The sequence below is a fragment of the Ahaetulla prasina genome, chromosome 3 (assembly GCF_028640845.1).
Source record: "Ahaetulla prasina isolate Xishuangbanna chromosome 3, ASM2864084v1, whole genome shotgun sequence".
Classification (NCBI taxonomy): domain Eukaryota; kingdom Metazoa; phylum Chordata; class Lepidosauria; order Squamata; family Colubridae; genus Ahaetulla; species Ahaetulla prasina.
The window spans coordinates 190,925,236-190,943,794 of NC_080541.1; the positions used below are offsets into that span (position 1 = coordinate 190,925,236).

The 18,559-nt window shown below is 46.0% G+C and overlaps 1 protein-coding gene across 1 annotated transcript in view; it reads left to right on the forward strand.

Annotated features, from left to right (window-relative positions):
• CHD6 (chromodomain helicase DNA binding protein 6) overlaps positions 1–18,559 on the forward strand; it is a 110,035-nt gene that overhangs the window by 73,548 nt on the left and 17,928 nt on the right. The window contains exons 25-29 of the mRNA XM_058176689.1: positions 2,165–2,268; positions 3,865–3,994; positions 4,876–4,936; positions 5,350–5,404; positions 6,770–6,989. Of these exons, the coding sequence (XP_058032672.1) occupies positions 2,165–2,268; positions 3,865–3,994; positions 4,876–4,936; positions 5,350–5,404; positions 6,770–6,989 (570 nt within the window). The remainder of the gene's footprint in view (positions 1–2,164; positions 2,269–3,864; positions 3,995–4,875; positions 4,937–5,349; positions 5,405–6,769; positions 6,990–18,559) is intronic.

Genomic DNA, 18,559 nt, shown 5'->3' on the forward strand with positions numbered 1-18,559 from the left:
TTATCTCATGTATAATTTCAAAATATTTTTATTCACACTTATTGGGTGGAATAGCGTCGATAGTCTACTGCTATCGGCTGATTTACTTACTTGGTTATTATTTAACACTGTCCAGTAATCTTATAGCCAGTTGGATTTTTATGGTAATGAATTTCTTCTACAAGAGAGCTATCTCTTACTTCTTATTCACCAATATCAGCTTTTTGAAGCTTCTTTTCTAGAAGAATGGCATTTGGTCCCCATGGTGCTAACTTTGAATGGCATAATCACAGTTCCCATTGCCAACAAAAAAGGCAACACATCCTGTAAACTTAAAGTGGGTCTGGAAAGCATGTTGAAACTCAGATTTACTGTCTGAGTTACCTTCTGCTTTTCCTTTTGGCAGAGTGCTGTTGAGAGTACGGATGCTCTATTACTTGAAAGCTGAAGTGCTGGGGGAGGCAGCTGATAAAGCCTTTGAAGGAACCCCTGCCAAGTATGTTACATTAGCCTTCTGGAGTTTTGCTTTATAATCTGTTGTGTATAGTCACAATATTGGAAGTATAGACAGCATGTGCTTGGATTGCAGTTCTTTCAAGTGCATACTTAGCAGGGAACTGTGGGATTCTGAATGCATATGTATGTATGTATGTATATATGTATTCATATTGTAAACACCCTCTTAGGTAAAAGAGAATGAATGAATGAATGAATGGATGAATGAATGAATGAATATACACACAGAGAGTTAAGAGCAAATTACATGCATGCAGTCTATAGTGTTTGTCTGAGTTCATATATTGTATAAGTTGTAATTGTTTAATTATGATGTGTTAGATTCAGACATTATTAAGTGTTAAATAATGATTTACAACCACAGTGATGGGTTCAGATAACAAGCCAAAACCAAACAAACCACATTAAAATATAGCATGACATATGAATCCAGTCTTTTTTAGCAGAGTAAATAATATTGAACAAAAATAGTACTGCTTTGAAATTTGCAAAAATACTATAATAGTACTATAATGAACAGTATTAATTTAATTTTACCTATTACCAAAGAATTCCAAGATTATAACAGAAAATTTAACTGAACCAAATGTAAACAAATTTGATTTACACCTATTGGTTTTCTTTTGAGTGAGAGTTGCCCCTTTCATAGAGTAGCTTTAAGGTATATGAAAAAATGCTGAAATTCCACTGATTCAGTGATTCCCCTAGTAAAATGCTACTAGGGGAAATAATGTTAGCATCAATATATACTTATTAGTTAATTATTAACCCCATCAGTTTTGATTAAAAAAACCACCACCATCAACTGAAGCAACCTCTTTGAATTAAGTGGGTTTACTTATTTATTATTTTATTTATTAAATTTGTTTGCCTCCCATTTTGTTACAAAGCGACTTTGGGCGGCTGACAACATCAAAATAAAACCATAAATATAGATCTACAAATGTGTAAAATCACAATAAAATTATAATAAAATACAAATTATAATTAAAACTAGAAGGTGGGGAAGAAAGGAGTAGAATGTATGGGGGAGATCAACCACCTCCAATGTGATACTCCTCCATTGGGGTTTCAAAGCCAGCTCTTCAAGTTTTTGTCAAAGGTCAAGAGAGGGAGTCACTCACTATGGGGGCAAGATGTTCCAAAGGGAAGAGAAGCTTCTTTTCCTGATCCCCATCAGACAGAATTCCTTGACTGATGGGATCCGCAGCATGCCTTCTCTGTTGGCATGGGTGGGGTAGCCTGTCCCATGGGGTGAGATGGTTCCTCAAGTATGATATGTGCAGCTCTTTAAAACATCTGTGACTTTCTCCCAAATTTTGCAGTTGACATCAATGAGAAAAGTTGCAGCTATTTTAAAGAGTTGTAGGTAGATGTGCTCTGAAGCACCTTTTAGAATCTAATTTGAAATGATGCCATATAGTTCAGTTTGAGTGTGTTTATAAAAATATCCAGACTTCTAAAGTAGACTTTAGAAGCTAGATTAATTAATAATTATTAGAGCTGATAATACAGTAGAATTTTTTTTACAGTGGTTTCATATCATTCTTTTACACAGTTTCATCAAGTCCTTTTTCTTAACTTTCTTTAAGGTAAACCTTTTACAAAAGTAATTTAAATGTGTGCCCAGACCTGTATATGACTGTTGAATATGCTTTGTTCTTTGCAGAGATTTAGATGTCTTGCTGCCAGACATTGATTATGTGGAGATTCCTGTGGACTGGTGGAATGCTGATGCAGATAAATCCCTCCTCATTGGAGTTTTTAAACATGGTATTTCCTTTTATGTGGGATGGACCTTTTGTAGACATTCCTCTTGTATAAATTGCTTTGGAGGAAATATTTCATTACTGATGCAAGTGCAGCATTCCCTCCTGCCACCTCTCTTTTCAGGCTTCCATGAAAGCCTAAAAAAAGACATGCCAGTTTTAAGAGTTGTGCTGCTCATGCACATCAGTATAAATGAGATGCCGAAATAAGGATCACATTCTTTTCTGAGGAAACTCCAATCTTATGAACACCTACCAGTGAATTGGCTTCATTAAATTTGTTGGACCTCTGAGGAAGCCCAAACAGTAGGCTGCTACAGCTCCTGTACAATTTGACCAAAGGAAAGTTAAGTAATAATATATGATTATATGTATTATATATTCAGATTGTGAAAAAGAATGTGTGAATGATGCATTACATGGATTGTGATTTAATTTCAATACAGATAGTCCTTACTTAATGTCCATTTGTTCAGCAACCAGCAATTATGATGGTGCTGAACTAAAGGACTTGTGATTGGCTGTTCTGGCTGCTGAAGCTCCTTTGTGGTCACGTGAACAAAATTTGGCCAAATTCTCCCTCCCATTTACGAGTGCCTTTTTTGCCTCCTTGTCTACCCGCTGCTGCCAATTGTCCTGCCACCTGGCTCTGCCTACTACCTCTATGCCCACTGGCAAAGCAGTACTATACTGGCCATGGCCTTCTTTCACATTGCCTTCTTTCCTGCTACCTTTTTCCTTCTACTTGGGTCGTCTTTTTATACTGCACAGTGAGGGTCTTCATTCAACACTGGTGCAAAACAAGGAATCTTGTAGCTGGGGCCTTCTTTCATATACCAGGCTTCTTTTGTTAATGAAGGCCCCAGGTGGGGTATGAATGTAAGCCCTGGCTGGTGTGCAAATGGATTTCATGGGTATGGCATGAATGCAGATCCTGGATGGGGTGCAAGAGGAGCCCCAGCTGCACCAGGACGACAGAATGTCCCAGCTGGTGCAACAGTGATGCGTGGTGTGACAGGTATGGTGGTGGGCAGGTCTGGGTATTCGGAACAGTGTGGTCAGGAAAAAGGGCATATGTGGAGTGGGGAGTTCAAGAGGAAGCAGTCTGCTATCTCACTGAGGCTCAGGACTGGAAGGAACCAACCCTGTAATGGAATGGATTGGGATGGATCCTTTTCTAATGAACAGTGAGATTCATTGTATGACAACCAAAATGGCTGGGATAGCCATTGCTGAGTGATGTAGTCACTTGACATTCACTTGAATTTGTGCTTTATGACCACATCATTTAAGGGATGGAAATTCCAGTCCCAATTACTGTCGTAACCAAGAACTAGCCCTACATGTCTCTGCATCTCAAAAATATTTTTAAATACAATATTTCATACATTTTCTTGTCTTACATGGTTGACCTATGCTGAACTCTACATATTTGAAATCCTGTTTGGTTTCTTTAGGTTTTGGAGATTCACATATAGAATCAGAAATGGCACAGAATCCTATAAAGAAACTAGTGATTCTGCTCTTATTTGCTTGTTTATGTGGTTGCTGAGGCAGTAGTGGTATGGCTTTAAGTTGTTCTGTTTAATTATTTTATTAGGTTATGAACGGTACAATGCAATGCGAGCTGACCCAGCTCTGTGCTTTCTTGAGAAAGTGGGCATGCCAGATGAGAAACTGCTGTGTGCAGAGCAGAATGTCTCTGATGGAGTACAGGATGCTCCAGAACGGTAAGTCAGACTGGGCAGGGAGAACTGTCACAGGAATAGAGTTGCCTGAGAGTTTATACTTCTAAAATAGTTAGAGCATAAGGATATGTACAAAACAGAAAAGGTTTTGTCTTGAATCCTAAACAACTACATTGTGTTTCAAAAGTTCTGCCAAATCTTTTTGGATGGTCTGTAGTTCAACAGCACAAGATCCTGGAACATGTTTATTGTTCTGTGGTGAGTTGAAACTAAATCTAGAGGAATCTTATGGCACAAGTCAGGCAATATTACTGTGCTCCCGCCCCCTGTAACCACCTCACCCCCAGGGCTTGTGCCCTGAGTGCTTACCTATCAATTTCCCCAGTGATTTACTTTTCCTATCTCCCTGTAGTTTCCACCATCACCGATGATCTTTTCATATATAATTATTACTGATTCAAATTATCTAATATGTATTGCATCTGTGTTCTAGTTACACTTGTAATATGTTTAAAATGTTTTAAGTATAGTATTTCATTTTTTCAATCCTCTGACAAACAAGCATCCTTTGAAATACTGTTAGGACTCATAGTGAAATCTCCTTTACATAATGTCTCCTCTTTTCCATCTATTTACTTAGAGCTTTGCATACACATATAGAGCTGTAATCTTTGAAAATTAAATAGGAACAATTGTTAGTGTTTCTGTCACATTAAGACTGCAAAAACATGGGGATGGAATAGTGCTGTACTGCATACAAAATACATAAATTTCTCTATAAAGCAAATGTATATGTATAGCAGAAGTAAAAGAGCCAACACAGTTATTACATCAGTGATATTTGCATTTGGAGAGCTTTATTAGAATGACTTGGACTTGCAAAGTTTCTACAGATTAATTTCATGTTTGATTCTTTTCCTCAGAGGAAATACAGACAAAGAAGAGAGCAGTGCAGATAGACTTGCTGGAGTAGAGAAACAGGAGGTAAGTCCAAGGCAGAAATTGTATTGCTTATTCAACCTGTTTTCTGGTTTAAAGTTGTTCTGCAACTTGAAAAAACAAGTATCACCTTTAACAATTCTATTCTGGCTTATATTGACCTTAAAATGGTTTTCAAGCAGATTCATAATAATATCTTTATCACATATACAGTAATGAAAGTGATATAGATTGGATTTCTTCTTGCATATTTTAAGAGATGTAGCCAGTTTTCTCAGCCCTGCATTCCTTAAAGGAATTGAGATTGCATTTCTCAGACTTCGTACTCAGCATTTCTAATCTATAGAAATGAAATAGCATATCAGTCCCTAATTAATTACTTGTTTTGTGTGTTCAAATTTGTCCTAGGAGCCAGTATTTAAATTGCATTTTATTAATAGTAGTTTGTCTTTCCATAGGAAATTTCTGATACTTGTGGTCCAGTTCCTGAGAAGAAGGATGATAATGTGGCAGGTGAGGCTGTGCATCTGACCATTCCTTGAAATAGAATTATTGGCTCAAATAGCAGTTTGTTAGCTTTTCTAGTGTAACTATTGTCTATAAAAAGTCTACCATAGAAAACATAATTCAAATATCATTAGGGAAAAACTCAGTAAATATTGGAGGTATATTTCTCTAAATATTAGTTGCTTCTTCAAATGTTTTCATTTCTCTTTCCTTTGAATACTTAAAATGGCTTAGAACAGATGGTGGGGGGAATCTTTGAAAGTCGTGTACAGCTGACCGCATCAGGCCATGTTAATAAATTGTTTGCAAAGTACCGTATTTTTTGGAGTATGAGACGCAGCTTAGTTTTTGGGGAGGAAAATAAGAAAAAAAAAATCTGCCTACCATGTATTCATCTGGCTAGCTTCCTTAGTCTGGTCAGCTTCAGCACATTAGTTTGCTGGTTTTTATTCCCTGCTTCTAAAACAGCTTCTAAAGCACAGCTGATCTTTGGAGGGAGAAGCAGTGAGAAAAGCAGGCAAACCACAGAGATCGCTTCACTCGCTAGTGCCTTGTTAGGGCTGGAAAAAAGCTTCACAACTGAGAGTCGGTGGGAGCAGGCAAAGCATGGAGAATCGCTTCAATGAAAAAAAGATTAGCATGGAGATCCTTTACTTGCTACCGTTGCTAGCGCCTCGTTAGGCTGGAAAAAAGCTTCAAAAAAGCTACATTCAGCATCTTATACTCTGAAAAATACGGTAGTTTGCAATTTAAAATCAAGTTTGCTTTATTCCACTTATGCATACCTATCTATGTGCATTTTTTATCATTCAAACCTTCAGTTTTTGTTACTATTGTTATGAAAGAGACTGAGTAGAGCAAAACAAACAATAATGCAATCAAAGAATTGGATGGAGGCATTTGTTTTAAGCCATCAAGTCTAACCCCCAAGAGATACCATCTCATCATCATCATATCATAGAGATGGTTGCCTATCCCTAATTGACCATCTCTACCAAAGGATAATTGGCTCCATTGTGAACTCCCATTGTTAAGGAATGTTTGAACATTGAAGGACTCAAAAAGAAATGTTGAGTGCCTGTCACAACCACAGAACTAACGATTAGTGCAAACAGTGATTATTGCCTTCAAGACATACTCAGTCATAAATAAATGAAGCATATTTTAGCTTGTGAAAACTTAGCCATTTAGTTTTAATTCTGTATGTCAAGGGAATTCAGGAAATTGGGTTAATTGGGTTAAGTAAATCAGAGTTCATATGAATATGCTGCCTCAAGCTATATATTCCAATATATGTAAGTGAATAGAGGATGTCAGTGAAAGGATTCTTCAGGTTATGTTAAATACTAATAACCTTGCTGATGTTTGAAGCCCAGGATGGCTCCGACCCAGACAAATCCAGCTGGCCTGTGTCATCTGCTCTCACAGCCAGACTTCGGCGTCTAGTCACTATCTATCAGCGTTGCAACCGCAAAGAACTGCCGTCTAGACCTGATGTTATTGGAACTTGTAAGCATGGCTATTGGCTCCAAGAGGAAATGATTAGGAGAGCCAATGAAATGGACCCTATGAACAATGAAATACAGAAGAGGTAACAGAGTAAACTGTGAAAATCAGCCTTAAGCTTATTTGGATATTGCTAATTCTGAAGAACTGTTCTCTATTCTCTGGCTTGTCATTTTGATTGTAATCATGCAGATACTACTGTACAATTAGACGTCTGAATTCATATTTTGACTTTAGATTCTGGTATAATGTAAATCCGCAATATAGACTGCACATGTTTTAATACATATATTCTAAATATGCTTATTGTGATCATGTGATGTCGTTTTCTGGCAGGAAACCATTCTCCCAGTTTTGAACTTGCAACATAGGATAGTCACTTGAACAGTTGTGTGGCATTCTTCCCCATTTTCTTAGCTTCAAATTTAATGAAAGTCCAAGGATTACAATCATGCTTAAAATTTGTGAACCCGTTTGAATTTTCCAATGTTTCTGCATAAAATAGGACTTAAAACATGATCTGTTCTCCATACTAATCTTAGAACTAGGTAGCGAATACCCAATTAAACAAACGAGTCAAAAACATACTTGTTCATTTATTTATCTAGGAAAATCCAAAGGTACATTTCTGCATGTGGCAAAAGTACGTGAAACTTTGCTTTCAGTAATTGCAACTGCAACTAAACATTTCTGATAATTCTTGATCAGTCCTACATGTCAGTTTGGAGGAATTTTAGCCCATTCCTCTTTACAAAACAGCAACTCGGGAATTTTGCTGGATTTTCTTGCAGAACTGCCTGCATCAGGTCCTTCCACAACCTTTTGCTAAGATTAAGATTATTTATTTATTTATTTATTTATTTATTTATTTATTTATTTATTTATTTATTTAATTAATTAATTAAACTTTTATACTGCCCTTCTCCCGAAGGACTCAGGGTGGTGTACAGCCTGCATTAAAACAATTAATATACACACTAAAATAACAATTAAAAAACTTATTCAATAAAAGGCCGAAATTAAAACTGTCCAATTGACCATATAAAATACCCAATAAAATTACAATTGAAAAATTTAAAATTTAACATTTAGAATTTAAAAATCAGGCCAGTCCCGCTTGGATAAATAAATAAGTTTTCAGTTCCCGGCGAAAGGTCTGGAGATCAGGCAATTGGCGTAAACCGGGGGGAAGTTCGTTCCAGAAAGTAGGTGCTCCCACAGAGAAGGCCCTTCCCCTGGGGGCCGCCAGCCTAAGAAGACCCTCTCTGTGAGAGCGCACGAGTCGGTGGGAGGCATGTGGTAACAGCAGGCGGTCCCGTAAGTACCCAGGCCCTAAGCCATGGAGCGCTTTGAAGGTGGTTGTCGTGTCCCACTCCTCCGCTGACGGCCGGGTCAGGGAAATCCGAATCAGGTGTGCCTCTGCAGCTCTGCCAAAGTCCTAGCAAAATCCTCAGGGCAGGCAGGAGACCAGAAAGTGACTTCAGCAAGATATGTTTAGACTTTGCCTGACTCAGAGAATGCCAGAAAGCAGATCCTTTATATAGGCCATGGGGTGTGGCTCCATGACTCAGCACTTATCCAGGCCTGCCCCTCCCTTCCTTCTGTTGCCTCCGCCTATCAAGTCTTCTGACGCGAGGGTCACTCCAATCGGCAGCTGTTGGTAATTGACCTTCCTCAGGCTCACATGCTGTGGAGGAGGGGGAGGGGTCTAGTTGCTCCGTTTGCCTGGGCATGGAGCCAGGGCTGGGGCCGGGAGATGCCCCCTCCTCAGCCTGTCTGGGCATGGAGCCAGGGCTGGGGCCGGGAGGACATTCTTCAGCGTTCGGAAGCAGATAAGCAGACCCCGGCTGCGGTGAGAGCGGGCAAGACACAACAGTGGTAACCAAAACCTTGAAGCGCATCCGGAAGACCACAGGTAGCCAGTGCAGACTGCGCAGGAGTGGTGTTACCCGGGAGCAACGTGGTGCTCCCTCAATCACCCGCACAGCTGCATTCTGGACTAGCTGGAGTCTCCGAGTGCACTTCAGGGGTAGCCCCATGTAGAGAGCATTGCAATAATCCAGGCGAGAAGTGATGAGAGCATGAGTGACCGTGCATAAGGCATCCCGGTCAAGAAAGGGGCGCAACTGGCGGACCAGGCGAACCTGGTAAAAAGCTCTCTTGGAGACGGCCGCCAAGTGATCTTCAAACGACAGCCGTCCATCCAGGAGAACGCCCAAGTTGCGCACCCTTTCCGTTGGGGCCAGTGACTCGCCCCCAACAGTCAGCCGCGGTTGCAGCTGACTGTACCGGGATGCCGGCATCCACAGCCACTCCGTCTTGGATGGATTGAGTCTGAGTCTGTTTCTCCCCATCCAGACCCGTACGGCCTCCAGGCAACGGGACAGCACTTCGACAGCTTCGCTGGGGTGGCCTGGGGTGGAAAAGTACAGCTGGGTATCATCAGCGTACAGGTGATAACTCACCCCAAAGCCACTGATGACCTCGCCCAATGGCTTCATGTAGATGTTGAACAGGAGAGGCGAGAGAATCGACCCCTGAGGCACCCCACAAGTGAGGCGCCTCGCGGCCGATCTCTGCCCCCCTGTCAACACCGTCTGCGACCGGTCGGAGAGGTAGGAGGAGAACCACCGATAAACGGTGCCTCCCACTCCCAACCCCTCCAACCGGCGCAGCAGGATACCATGGTCGATGGTATCAAAAGCCGATGAGAGATCTAACAGGACCAGGGCAGAGGAGCAACCCCTATCCCTGGCCCTCCAGAGGTCATCCACCAACGCGACCAAAGCTGTCTCCGTGCTATACCCGGGCCGGACTGGAACGGGTCTAGATAGACAGCTTCCTCCAGGTACTGAGGGAACTGCCACGCCACCACACTCTCTACAACCTTCGCCACAAAGCGAAGGTTGGAGACTGGATGGTAGTTACCCAAAATAGCTGGGTCCAGGGAAGGCTTCTTGAGGAGGGGTCTTACCACCGCCTCTTTCAAGGCGGCGGGGAAGATCCCCTCCATCAGAGAAGCATTTATAATTCCCTGGAGCCAGCCTCGTGTCACCTCCTGAGTGGCCAGCACCAGCCAGGAGGGGCACGGGTCCAGTAAACATGTAGTGGCATGCAGCCTCCCCAGCAACCTGTCCACGTCCTTGGGAGCCACAGGGTCAAACTCATCCCAAACAACATCCACAAGACGCGCCTCAGTCATCTCATCTGGATTATCGCAATCTTGGTCCAAGCTATCCCGGAGCTGAGCGATTTTATCGTATAGATAACTGCTAAACTCCTCGGCACATCCCTGTAAGGGGTCGTCCCGTCCCCCCTGGTGTAGGAGGGAATGGGTCACCCGAAACAGGGCGGCCGGGCGGTTATCTGCCGACGCAATGAGGGAGGAAGTTTAGGAACGCTTCGCCACCCTCAGTGCCACTAGGTAGGTCTTTGAAAAAGACCTAACTAGTGTCCGATCAGCTTCGAACGGCTGGACCTCCAGACACTCTCTAGGCGTCTTCTCCAGCGTTTCATCTCTCTCAGCTCCTCAGAGAACCAAGGAGCTAATTGAGATCTGCGCCGGGTCAGAGGCCGCAAAGGCACGACACGGTCCAAAGCCCCAGCCGCGGCCTGTTCCCAGGCCGCCACTAGTTCTTCGGTCGTGCCGTGGGCAAGATCCTCAGGAAATGGCCCAAGCTCCGTCTGGAACCTCTCAGGGTCCATCAGGCGCCTGGGACAGAACCAACACATGACTTTGATTCAGCCATTCTAAAATGTTCTTGTTCTGTTTCCCTTCCCCCAATACTCCCAGCAAAGAGTCCGTCAGAGGCCTTCCTTTTTTTTTCCCTTTTATTTACATAGATACATGTCCTGGCCACGTCTACCCACGGGCCTGCCAAGTTTCTGGAGATAACGAGGAAATTATAGATAAGGCCAGAATTACTCACGAATATATTCTTCCCTCCATGAAATAGTTAGCTCGCGCCAAATTCATTGCTTTGTCCGAGACAAAAAACCAGGAAGTCCCGCCTCCTATTTATAGTCTCTGCAGATGTCACTGCATGACAATTATGACTTGGCTTTGTCCCAACTCTTCCGCTGCTGCGCACGTCGATCAAGCCTTCGTAATCTTGCGTCCCTCCAAAACTGTTCTTGGGGCGTTGCCAAATCAGAAGAAGGCCGGGAGAATCAGGCGTGCCGGCCCCTCCCTTTGAGTGGGTGCCAGGGAGGAGAGGGCTCAAGAGAAACAGGGCTTGCCAGGTCTTCTCCTCATTTTCTGAATCATCCGAGTCCAGGAGTCTGGGTCCAGGAACCTGGGTCACAACACTATCCTCACCGCAGGGCCCTTCCCCGGGCTGACGATCGGGATGCGGTCGGGCTGGGTTCTGCTCATGGAAGGCCTGCACCAGGTCAGGGCATGAACGCCGGAGGCATCTACCCAGGAGAAATCAGTCCCGTATCCCTTCCACGCGATCAAATATTGGAAACGACCCTTTAGCCAGCGAGAGTCTCGTGCGCTGTGGACTTCAGATTCCTCCGACCCGTCCTCGGCGACAGTGACGGGTGCTGTTGGGCACCGAAGGGGACTCGGTGTGGCCTCAGGAACCAGAAGGGACCGTGAAAACGGGTGGATCCGCATGGATCGTGGCAGGGTCAGTCGGTAGGCTACCGGGTTGATGACTGCCTCGACAGGAACGGGCCGATGAATCGGTGGTCCAACTTCTTTACCGGCGGTCGGACGGGAGGTGTTTGGTGGAGAGCCACACCGGTCTCCAACTGCCAGCGGGGCGTTGCCCGTCGGGAGCGGTCAGCGGACCGTTGTAGTCCTCCTTTGCCCGATTCAGCTGCTGACGTACCAACTGTTGGACCGCATGCAATTCCGTCAGGAAGGTCTGCGTTCGGGAACAGGAGAGTCCGTGGTGCCAGAGGGAAGAGCCGCGGATGGTACCCCACATTGGCAAAGAACGGGGTCATCTGAGTAGAGGTGTGCTGAGAGTTGTTAAAAGCAAACTCCGCCAGAGACAGGTAGTCGGCCCAGTTGTCCTGTTGCTGGTTGATGAAGCAACGGAGATACTGTTCCAGTATACCGATGACCTTCTCTGTACCCCCGTCGGTCTCCGGATGGTGCGATGACGACAGACATACCTGCACCTCCAACGCGGCCATCAGGCTCTTCCAGAAGCGGGCTGTGAACTGAACTCCGCGGTCCGAAACCACCCTGTCCGGTAGACCATGGAGGCGGAAGATGTGCTGCAGAAAGAGACGGGCCGTTTTTGCGGCTGTGGGCAGTCCGCGGCATGGGATGAAGTGTGCCATCTTGGTGAGCATGTCCACCACCACCAGCACCGTGGTGAACCCAGAGGACGGCGGCAGGTCTGTCAGGAAATCCATAGAGATCGCCCCCCAGGGTCTGTCGGGTGTCGGCAAGGGCTGGAGGAGCCCGGGAGGGGCCCCCGTGGCGGTCTTGGCTTGCCGCACGGTACGCAGGATGTCACGAGGCATGTATATCATGCCGCACTGGGCCACCAAAAGGTCCGTGTCACCAGGTGGAGGGTCTTGAAGAACCCAAAATGTCCTGCTGCAGGGTTGTCGTGGCACTGGGTCATGACGAGGGCTCGGAGTGGTCCTGTGGGTACATATAATCGCCCAAACTTGAGTAAGTCCTCCTCCAAGGTCCAAGGAGACGTGGGGCCCACCTCCGCTCTCCTTTGCTGCGACCAGGCGTCCTGGCGCTGCGCCTCGCACCTGGGCCCGCAAGTCCACTGGCTCCGTGCTGCGGCCAAGGCTTCTGCCGGCAGCACTGTCCGTGGAGGAAGGGGTCCTTGGCGCAGAGGTACTCTGGCTTGGGACAGGGCATCCGCCTCCGGTTGTGACCGCTGGGAATGTAGGTCACGCGGAAGTTGAACCGGCAAAACAACGACCACCGGATCTGCCGCTGGTTTAACTTCCGAGCTGTGGTGAGGTGCTCGAGATTCCGATGGTCCGTTCGGACCTCCACCTGATGTCGGGCCCTCCAGATGGTGTCGCCAAGCCTCGAATGCAGCCTTGATAGCCAGCAACTCTTTTCCCAGATAGTGTAGTTGCGCTCGGAAGGGTTGAGTTTCCGGAGTAGTAAGCGCAGGAAAAGTGTGCCACCATTCGCCGGAGCCTGTAGCAGCACCGCTCCCAGAGCCACATTGACGCGTCCGTTTCCACCACAAAAGGCCGGAGCGGGTCGGGATGCCTCAGGACGGGTTCCGTGACGAAGGCTTTCTTGAGGGCTGTGAATGCTTCTTGCTGCGGGGACCCCACCGAATGCAACCTTCTTCCTGAGGAGCTGGGTAAGTGGAGCTGTCAGTGTGGCGAAGCCCGGGATGAAGGTCCGGTAGTAGTTGGCGAAGCCCAGTAGGCGCTGAACATCCTTCACCCGACGAGGGCTTCCCAGCTACACAAAGCTTCTACTTTACATGGGTCCATGGCTATGCCCTCGGGCGAGATGATATGCCCGAGGAATTCTATGGAAGTCCGGAAGAAGACGCATTTCTCCAGCTTCGCATTGAGTTGTTGCTCCATAGCGTTGCAGAACCAGACTGACGTGTCGAAGGTGGCTTTCCTGGACCGGGAGTAAATCAGGATGTCGTCGAGGTAGATAACCACGAACCGATCCAACATGTCTCGAACACGTCGTTCATGAAGTGCTGAAAACGGCGGAGCATTGGTCAACCCAAATGGCATGACAGTGTATTCGTAGTGTCCGTATCGGTGCGAATGCCGTCTTCCATTCGTCTCCTTCTCGTATCCGCACCAGGTTGTAGGCCCCCCGGAGATCGAGCTTGGTGAAGATCGTGGCCTCCCGCAACCTTTCCAGTAGCTCCGGGATGAGCGGCAGGGGGTAGCGATTCCGCACCGTAATGGCGTTTAGCCGCGGTAATCACAGCATAGGCGCAAGTCCCTGTCTTCTTCTTCACAAAGAGGACCGGGGCCGAGAGGGGACTTTGAAGGCGGATGAACCCTCGGGCCAGGTTTTTGTCCAGGAAGTCCCTGAGGCGGCCAACTCGGGCTCCGACATGGAATACAGGCGGCCCACAGGCAGTGGTGGGTTGGGCAGAAGGTCCACGGGGCAATCGTAGGGCCGATGCGGGGGTAGTCGGTCCGCCTCCTTCTCGCTGAACACGTCGGCGAAGTCCGTCAGCTCAGGAGGCAAGGTGATGGCAGCGGTGGGGACGTTCTGGCCGGCACAGGTGTGGCGGATGTGGTCGGCGCACTGCAGACTCGGGAAAGAGATGGCGGTCCGCGGCCAGGCCACCTGAGGATCGTGGGTCCGGCCAGGCCAACCCAAGGACCAAGGGAAAATGAAGGTCCGCCGTGACATAAAACTGGATCGCCTCCTCATGGTCCCCAATAGCCAGGCGCAAAGGCTGGGTGGCAAATTTAATGGGGCCGGACACCAGTTCTCGCCCATCAATTGTCTCTACCCGCATCGGAGGGTCCACCGGAACCACGGGGACCGCAAACTGGGTCACAAAGGCCTGGTCCATAAAGTTTGTTGTGGCCCCTGAGTCCACCAGCGCATGCGCCTGGAGCCCGTCCGACTGGTTCCCCAACCATATCCGTGTGTCCAGAATCAGATGCCGAGGGGCCCAGAGTCTACTTCCGCAACGTCCAGTGGGGCTTAGTACGTGCCCGACCTAGGGTTTCCCGAGGTCGGGCCTGCCCGCTTCCCGATTGGTCACGCTGTGATTCGGGACCGGCGTCGTGCCCCACTTCGCTTTCTGGGGCAAGAAGCGGCGGTGGCCGGGCTCCCACAGTACAGGCACAATCCCCTTGGCGCCCGGTTCCGCCTCCTGGGCTGTCAGGCGAGGTCTGGCCATTCCCAACTCCATGGGCTCTTCTGCAGTGGTTACAAAACGTGGGGCGACCCGGGGTGCTGGTGGTGCAGGAAGTGAGGGTGCAGATGTCGACGGCAGGTCCCGGGGGGTGCGACGGGACGGTCGCCGTTGCAGACGGGCATCGAGGCGGAGGCAAAGGGGCACCAAGTTGTCGAGGGTCCGCGGCGCCCACGCGGGCCAGCTCGTCTTGCAATTCCTCTGAGAGTCCCTCCTGAACGCGCCCACCAGCGCTGCATCATTCCAGTCAGAGTCCTGGCACAAAAGACGAAATTCGCGATGTACTCCTGCAGGCGTTTCCTTGACGGAGTTCCTTAAGGCGCCTGGTTGCCGTCAGCATTGAACGGGGTCCTCATACATGGTGCGAGGTGCTGCCAAAACGCTGTTGGTCCGCCAGCAGGGGCTGTCCTGGAGCAAGAGGGCGTGGCCCATCGAGCAGCCGAGCCGGAAAGAAGGTTAATCACGAAGGCCACCTTAGCCCGGTCGTCTGGGAAATCCTCTGGCCTCATAGCCATGTAGAGCTGGCACTGTCCCAAGAAGGTCGGGAACATCTCAGGCTGCCCAGAAAACTTATCCGCACGGTTATCGGGCACTGCGGCGAGGAGGAGGAGTGGGAGGATGGGGGCTGCAGGCACATTCCTGGCAGCAAGTTGGCCTGCCAAGTGAGCCACTTGCTGCTGGAGCTGTTGATTAGCCGCGTAGCTGCTCTAACTGCTGCTGTACCTGCTGCTGATCCATCTTTGGTGGAAGATGTTTTAGTCAGGTCTTGGACAAAATGTTCTGTTTCCTTCCCCAATACTCCCAGCAAAGAGTCCGTCAGAGGCCTTCCTTTTTTCCTTTTATTTACATAGATACATGTCCTGGCCACGTCTACCCACGGGCCTGCCAAGTTTCTGGAGATAACGAGGAAATTATAGATAAGGCCAGAATTACTCACGAATATATTCTTCCCTCCATGAAATAGTTAGCTCGCGCCAAATTCATTGCTTTGTCCGAGACAAAAAACCAGGAAGTCCCGCCTCCTATTTATAGTCTCTGCAGATGTCACTGCATGACAATTATGACTTGGCTTTGTCCCAACTCTTCCGCTGCTGCGCACGTCGATCAAGCCTTCGTAATCTTGCGTCCCTCCAAAACTGTTCTTGGGGCGTTGCCAAATCAGAAGAAGGCCCGGGAGAATCAGGCCGTGCCGGCCCCTCCCTTTGAGTGGGTGCCAGGGAGGGAGAGGGCTCAAGAGAAACAGGGCTTGCCAGGTCTTCTCCCTCATTTTCTGAATCATCCGAGTCCAGGAGTCTGGGTCCAGGAACCTGGGTCACAACAGTTCTTCTGCTTTAACCATTCTTTGGTCATACCGCTTACGTGTTTGGAGATATTGTTTTGCTGCATGACGTTTTCCTGTACAATTTGCTAATACAATTCAGAATTCAGAATTCCACCAATGGTAGCAAGCTTTTCAGGCCCAAACCACGATACTGCCACTGCCATGTTTCACGGAGGGGATAAGGATGCTAGATACAATGTTTGCCTTTTGTCAAACATAATACTTTTAATTCAAACCCAAATGTTCCAATTTGTTCTCATCTGTACAAAGATATTCTTCCTATAACCTTCTGAATTATTCATGTAGTTTTTCACAAACTAGTTGGACAGCAATGTTCTTTTTGGAGAATAGCACCTTTTTCCTTGCAATCCTGCTTTGCACACTATTACTGTTCAGTGTTCTCCTGATGGTAGTAGATAGGGTTCTTTGAGGTCTCCCAGAATATTACATAGGAATATTACATTAAAGTAATACTCTTTGGGTGATCTTGGTTAGTTGGCACTCCTAGGGAGGATAATCATGATGTTGAATTGTCTCCATTTGTACCTGTCTGACGGTGAACTGGTGGACTCAAAAGTCTTTGGAAGCAGTTTGTAACTTTTTCCAGTCTGGGAGCATCAACAAATGTTTTTTCGGAGATCCTCAGAAATCTCCTTTGTTCAACCATGACATATTTCCATATACCTGTGTTGTAAAGATCAGACATTGAAAATGATTTCCCACAATTTTGTTCTTTAAAAGAACATTCACATTCACAGCTGATGATCATCTCATTGATTTAAACACCTGACTCTTAATTTCTAATGAACTGATAATTCTACAGGTTCTCATCCTTCTGTTACACACAAATATATAGCTTTGGCTCATTTGTCTTGATATAATGAACATAAAATGTTTTAATTATTTCTTTAATTGGCTTCTCTTTATCTAGTTCCAGGACTTGGGTGGAGAAAAGATCACATTTTATTATGCAGAAATATTGAAAATTCAAAAGGGTTCACAAACTTTTAAGCACCACTATATTTGGCAAGGAAGGACCTAAATCATATAGGCCCAAATCAGCTCCTCCTTGCTAGGCAGGATTAGCAGATTCTGTTGCACCATGCTGCAGTGATACACAATAGTACATATTATGAACTTTTCTAGGTTTCTCTTCAGGAAGGAATATTATAAGAGTATTGGATGCTGTTTCCTGAAGGTATTCTGAGGATGTTCAGTCAGCAGCGTCAAATGATAGGTTCTCCAATAGCATTGTCTTGTAATAAATACAGTGAATCTTTTCAGAAGATGAATTTGAAAAGGAACTATAGGTATGTCAGAACCAAATGATATTATTAATTTATTTTACACTAGTTGCCATAGTGACTTCTGGATGTTAAACAACAAGGAAACCTTAAGTTTTGTCTTTCTTCAGTAATGTATTGCCTCCTTTGCCCAGGGAAAGGGGGATGAGACACAGCGAGATATTTATGCATACAAATGGTTTTATAGAATAGGTACAAGATGCCTTTCTGATCAATATTTAAGGAATAAACTTGGTATTTATATTTTAATGAACTGGGATTATACTGAGAAACTGCCCTATGGGTTGTGACAGGGCTGTGTTCCTCATAATTGCTGGTACTAAGCTGTTTTCAACACATAGACTTCTTTCATAATCAAAATTAAATTCAAATCTTTTTGTCAGTGCACAACATATGTACAATGAGATTGGTTAAGCTCCCTCAGTGCACACACACACACACACACCAACACAATACAACTCATAGTGAAGACAGAAAATCCCTAACCCAATAAATCATATTAGAATAGAATAGAATAGAATAGAATTTTTATTGGCCAAGTGTGATTGGATACACAAGGAATTTGTCTTGATGCATATGCTCTCAGTGTACATAAAAGAAAAGATACGTTCATCAAGGTACAACATTTACAACACAATTGATGGTCAGTATATCAATATAAATCGTAAGGATTGCCAGCAACAAAGTTACAGTCATACAGTCATAAGTGGAAAGAGATTGGTGATAGGAACTATGAGAAGATTAATAGTAGTGCAGATTCAGTAAATAGTTTGACAGTGTTGATGGAATTATTTGTTTAGCAGAGTGATGGCCTTCGGGAAAAAACTGTTCTTGTGTCTAGTTGTTCTGGTGTGCAGTGCTCTATAGCGTCGTTTTGAGGGTAGGAGTTGAAACAGTTTATGTCCAGGATGCGAGGGGTCTGTAAATATTTTCACGGCCCTCTTCTTGGTTCATGCAGTATACAGGTCCTCAATGGAAGGCAGGTTGGTAGCAATTATTTTTTCTGCAGTTCTAATTATCCTCTGAAGTCTGTGTCTGTCTTGTTGGGTTGCAGAACCGAACCAGACAGTTATAGAGGTGCAAATGACAGACTCAATAATTCCTCTGTAGAACTGAATCAGCAGCTCCTTGGGCAGTTTGAGCTTCCTGAGTTGGCGCAGAAAGAACATTCTTTGTTGTCCTT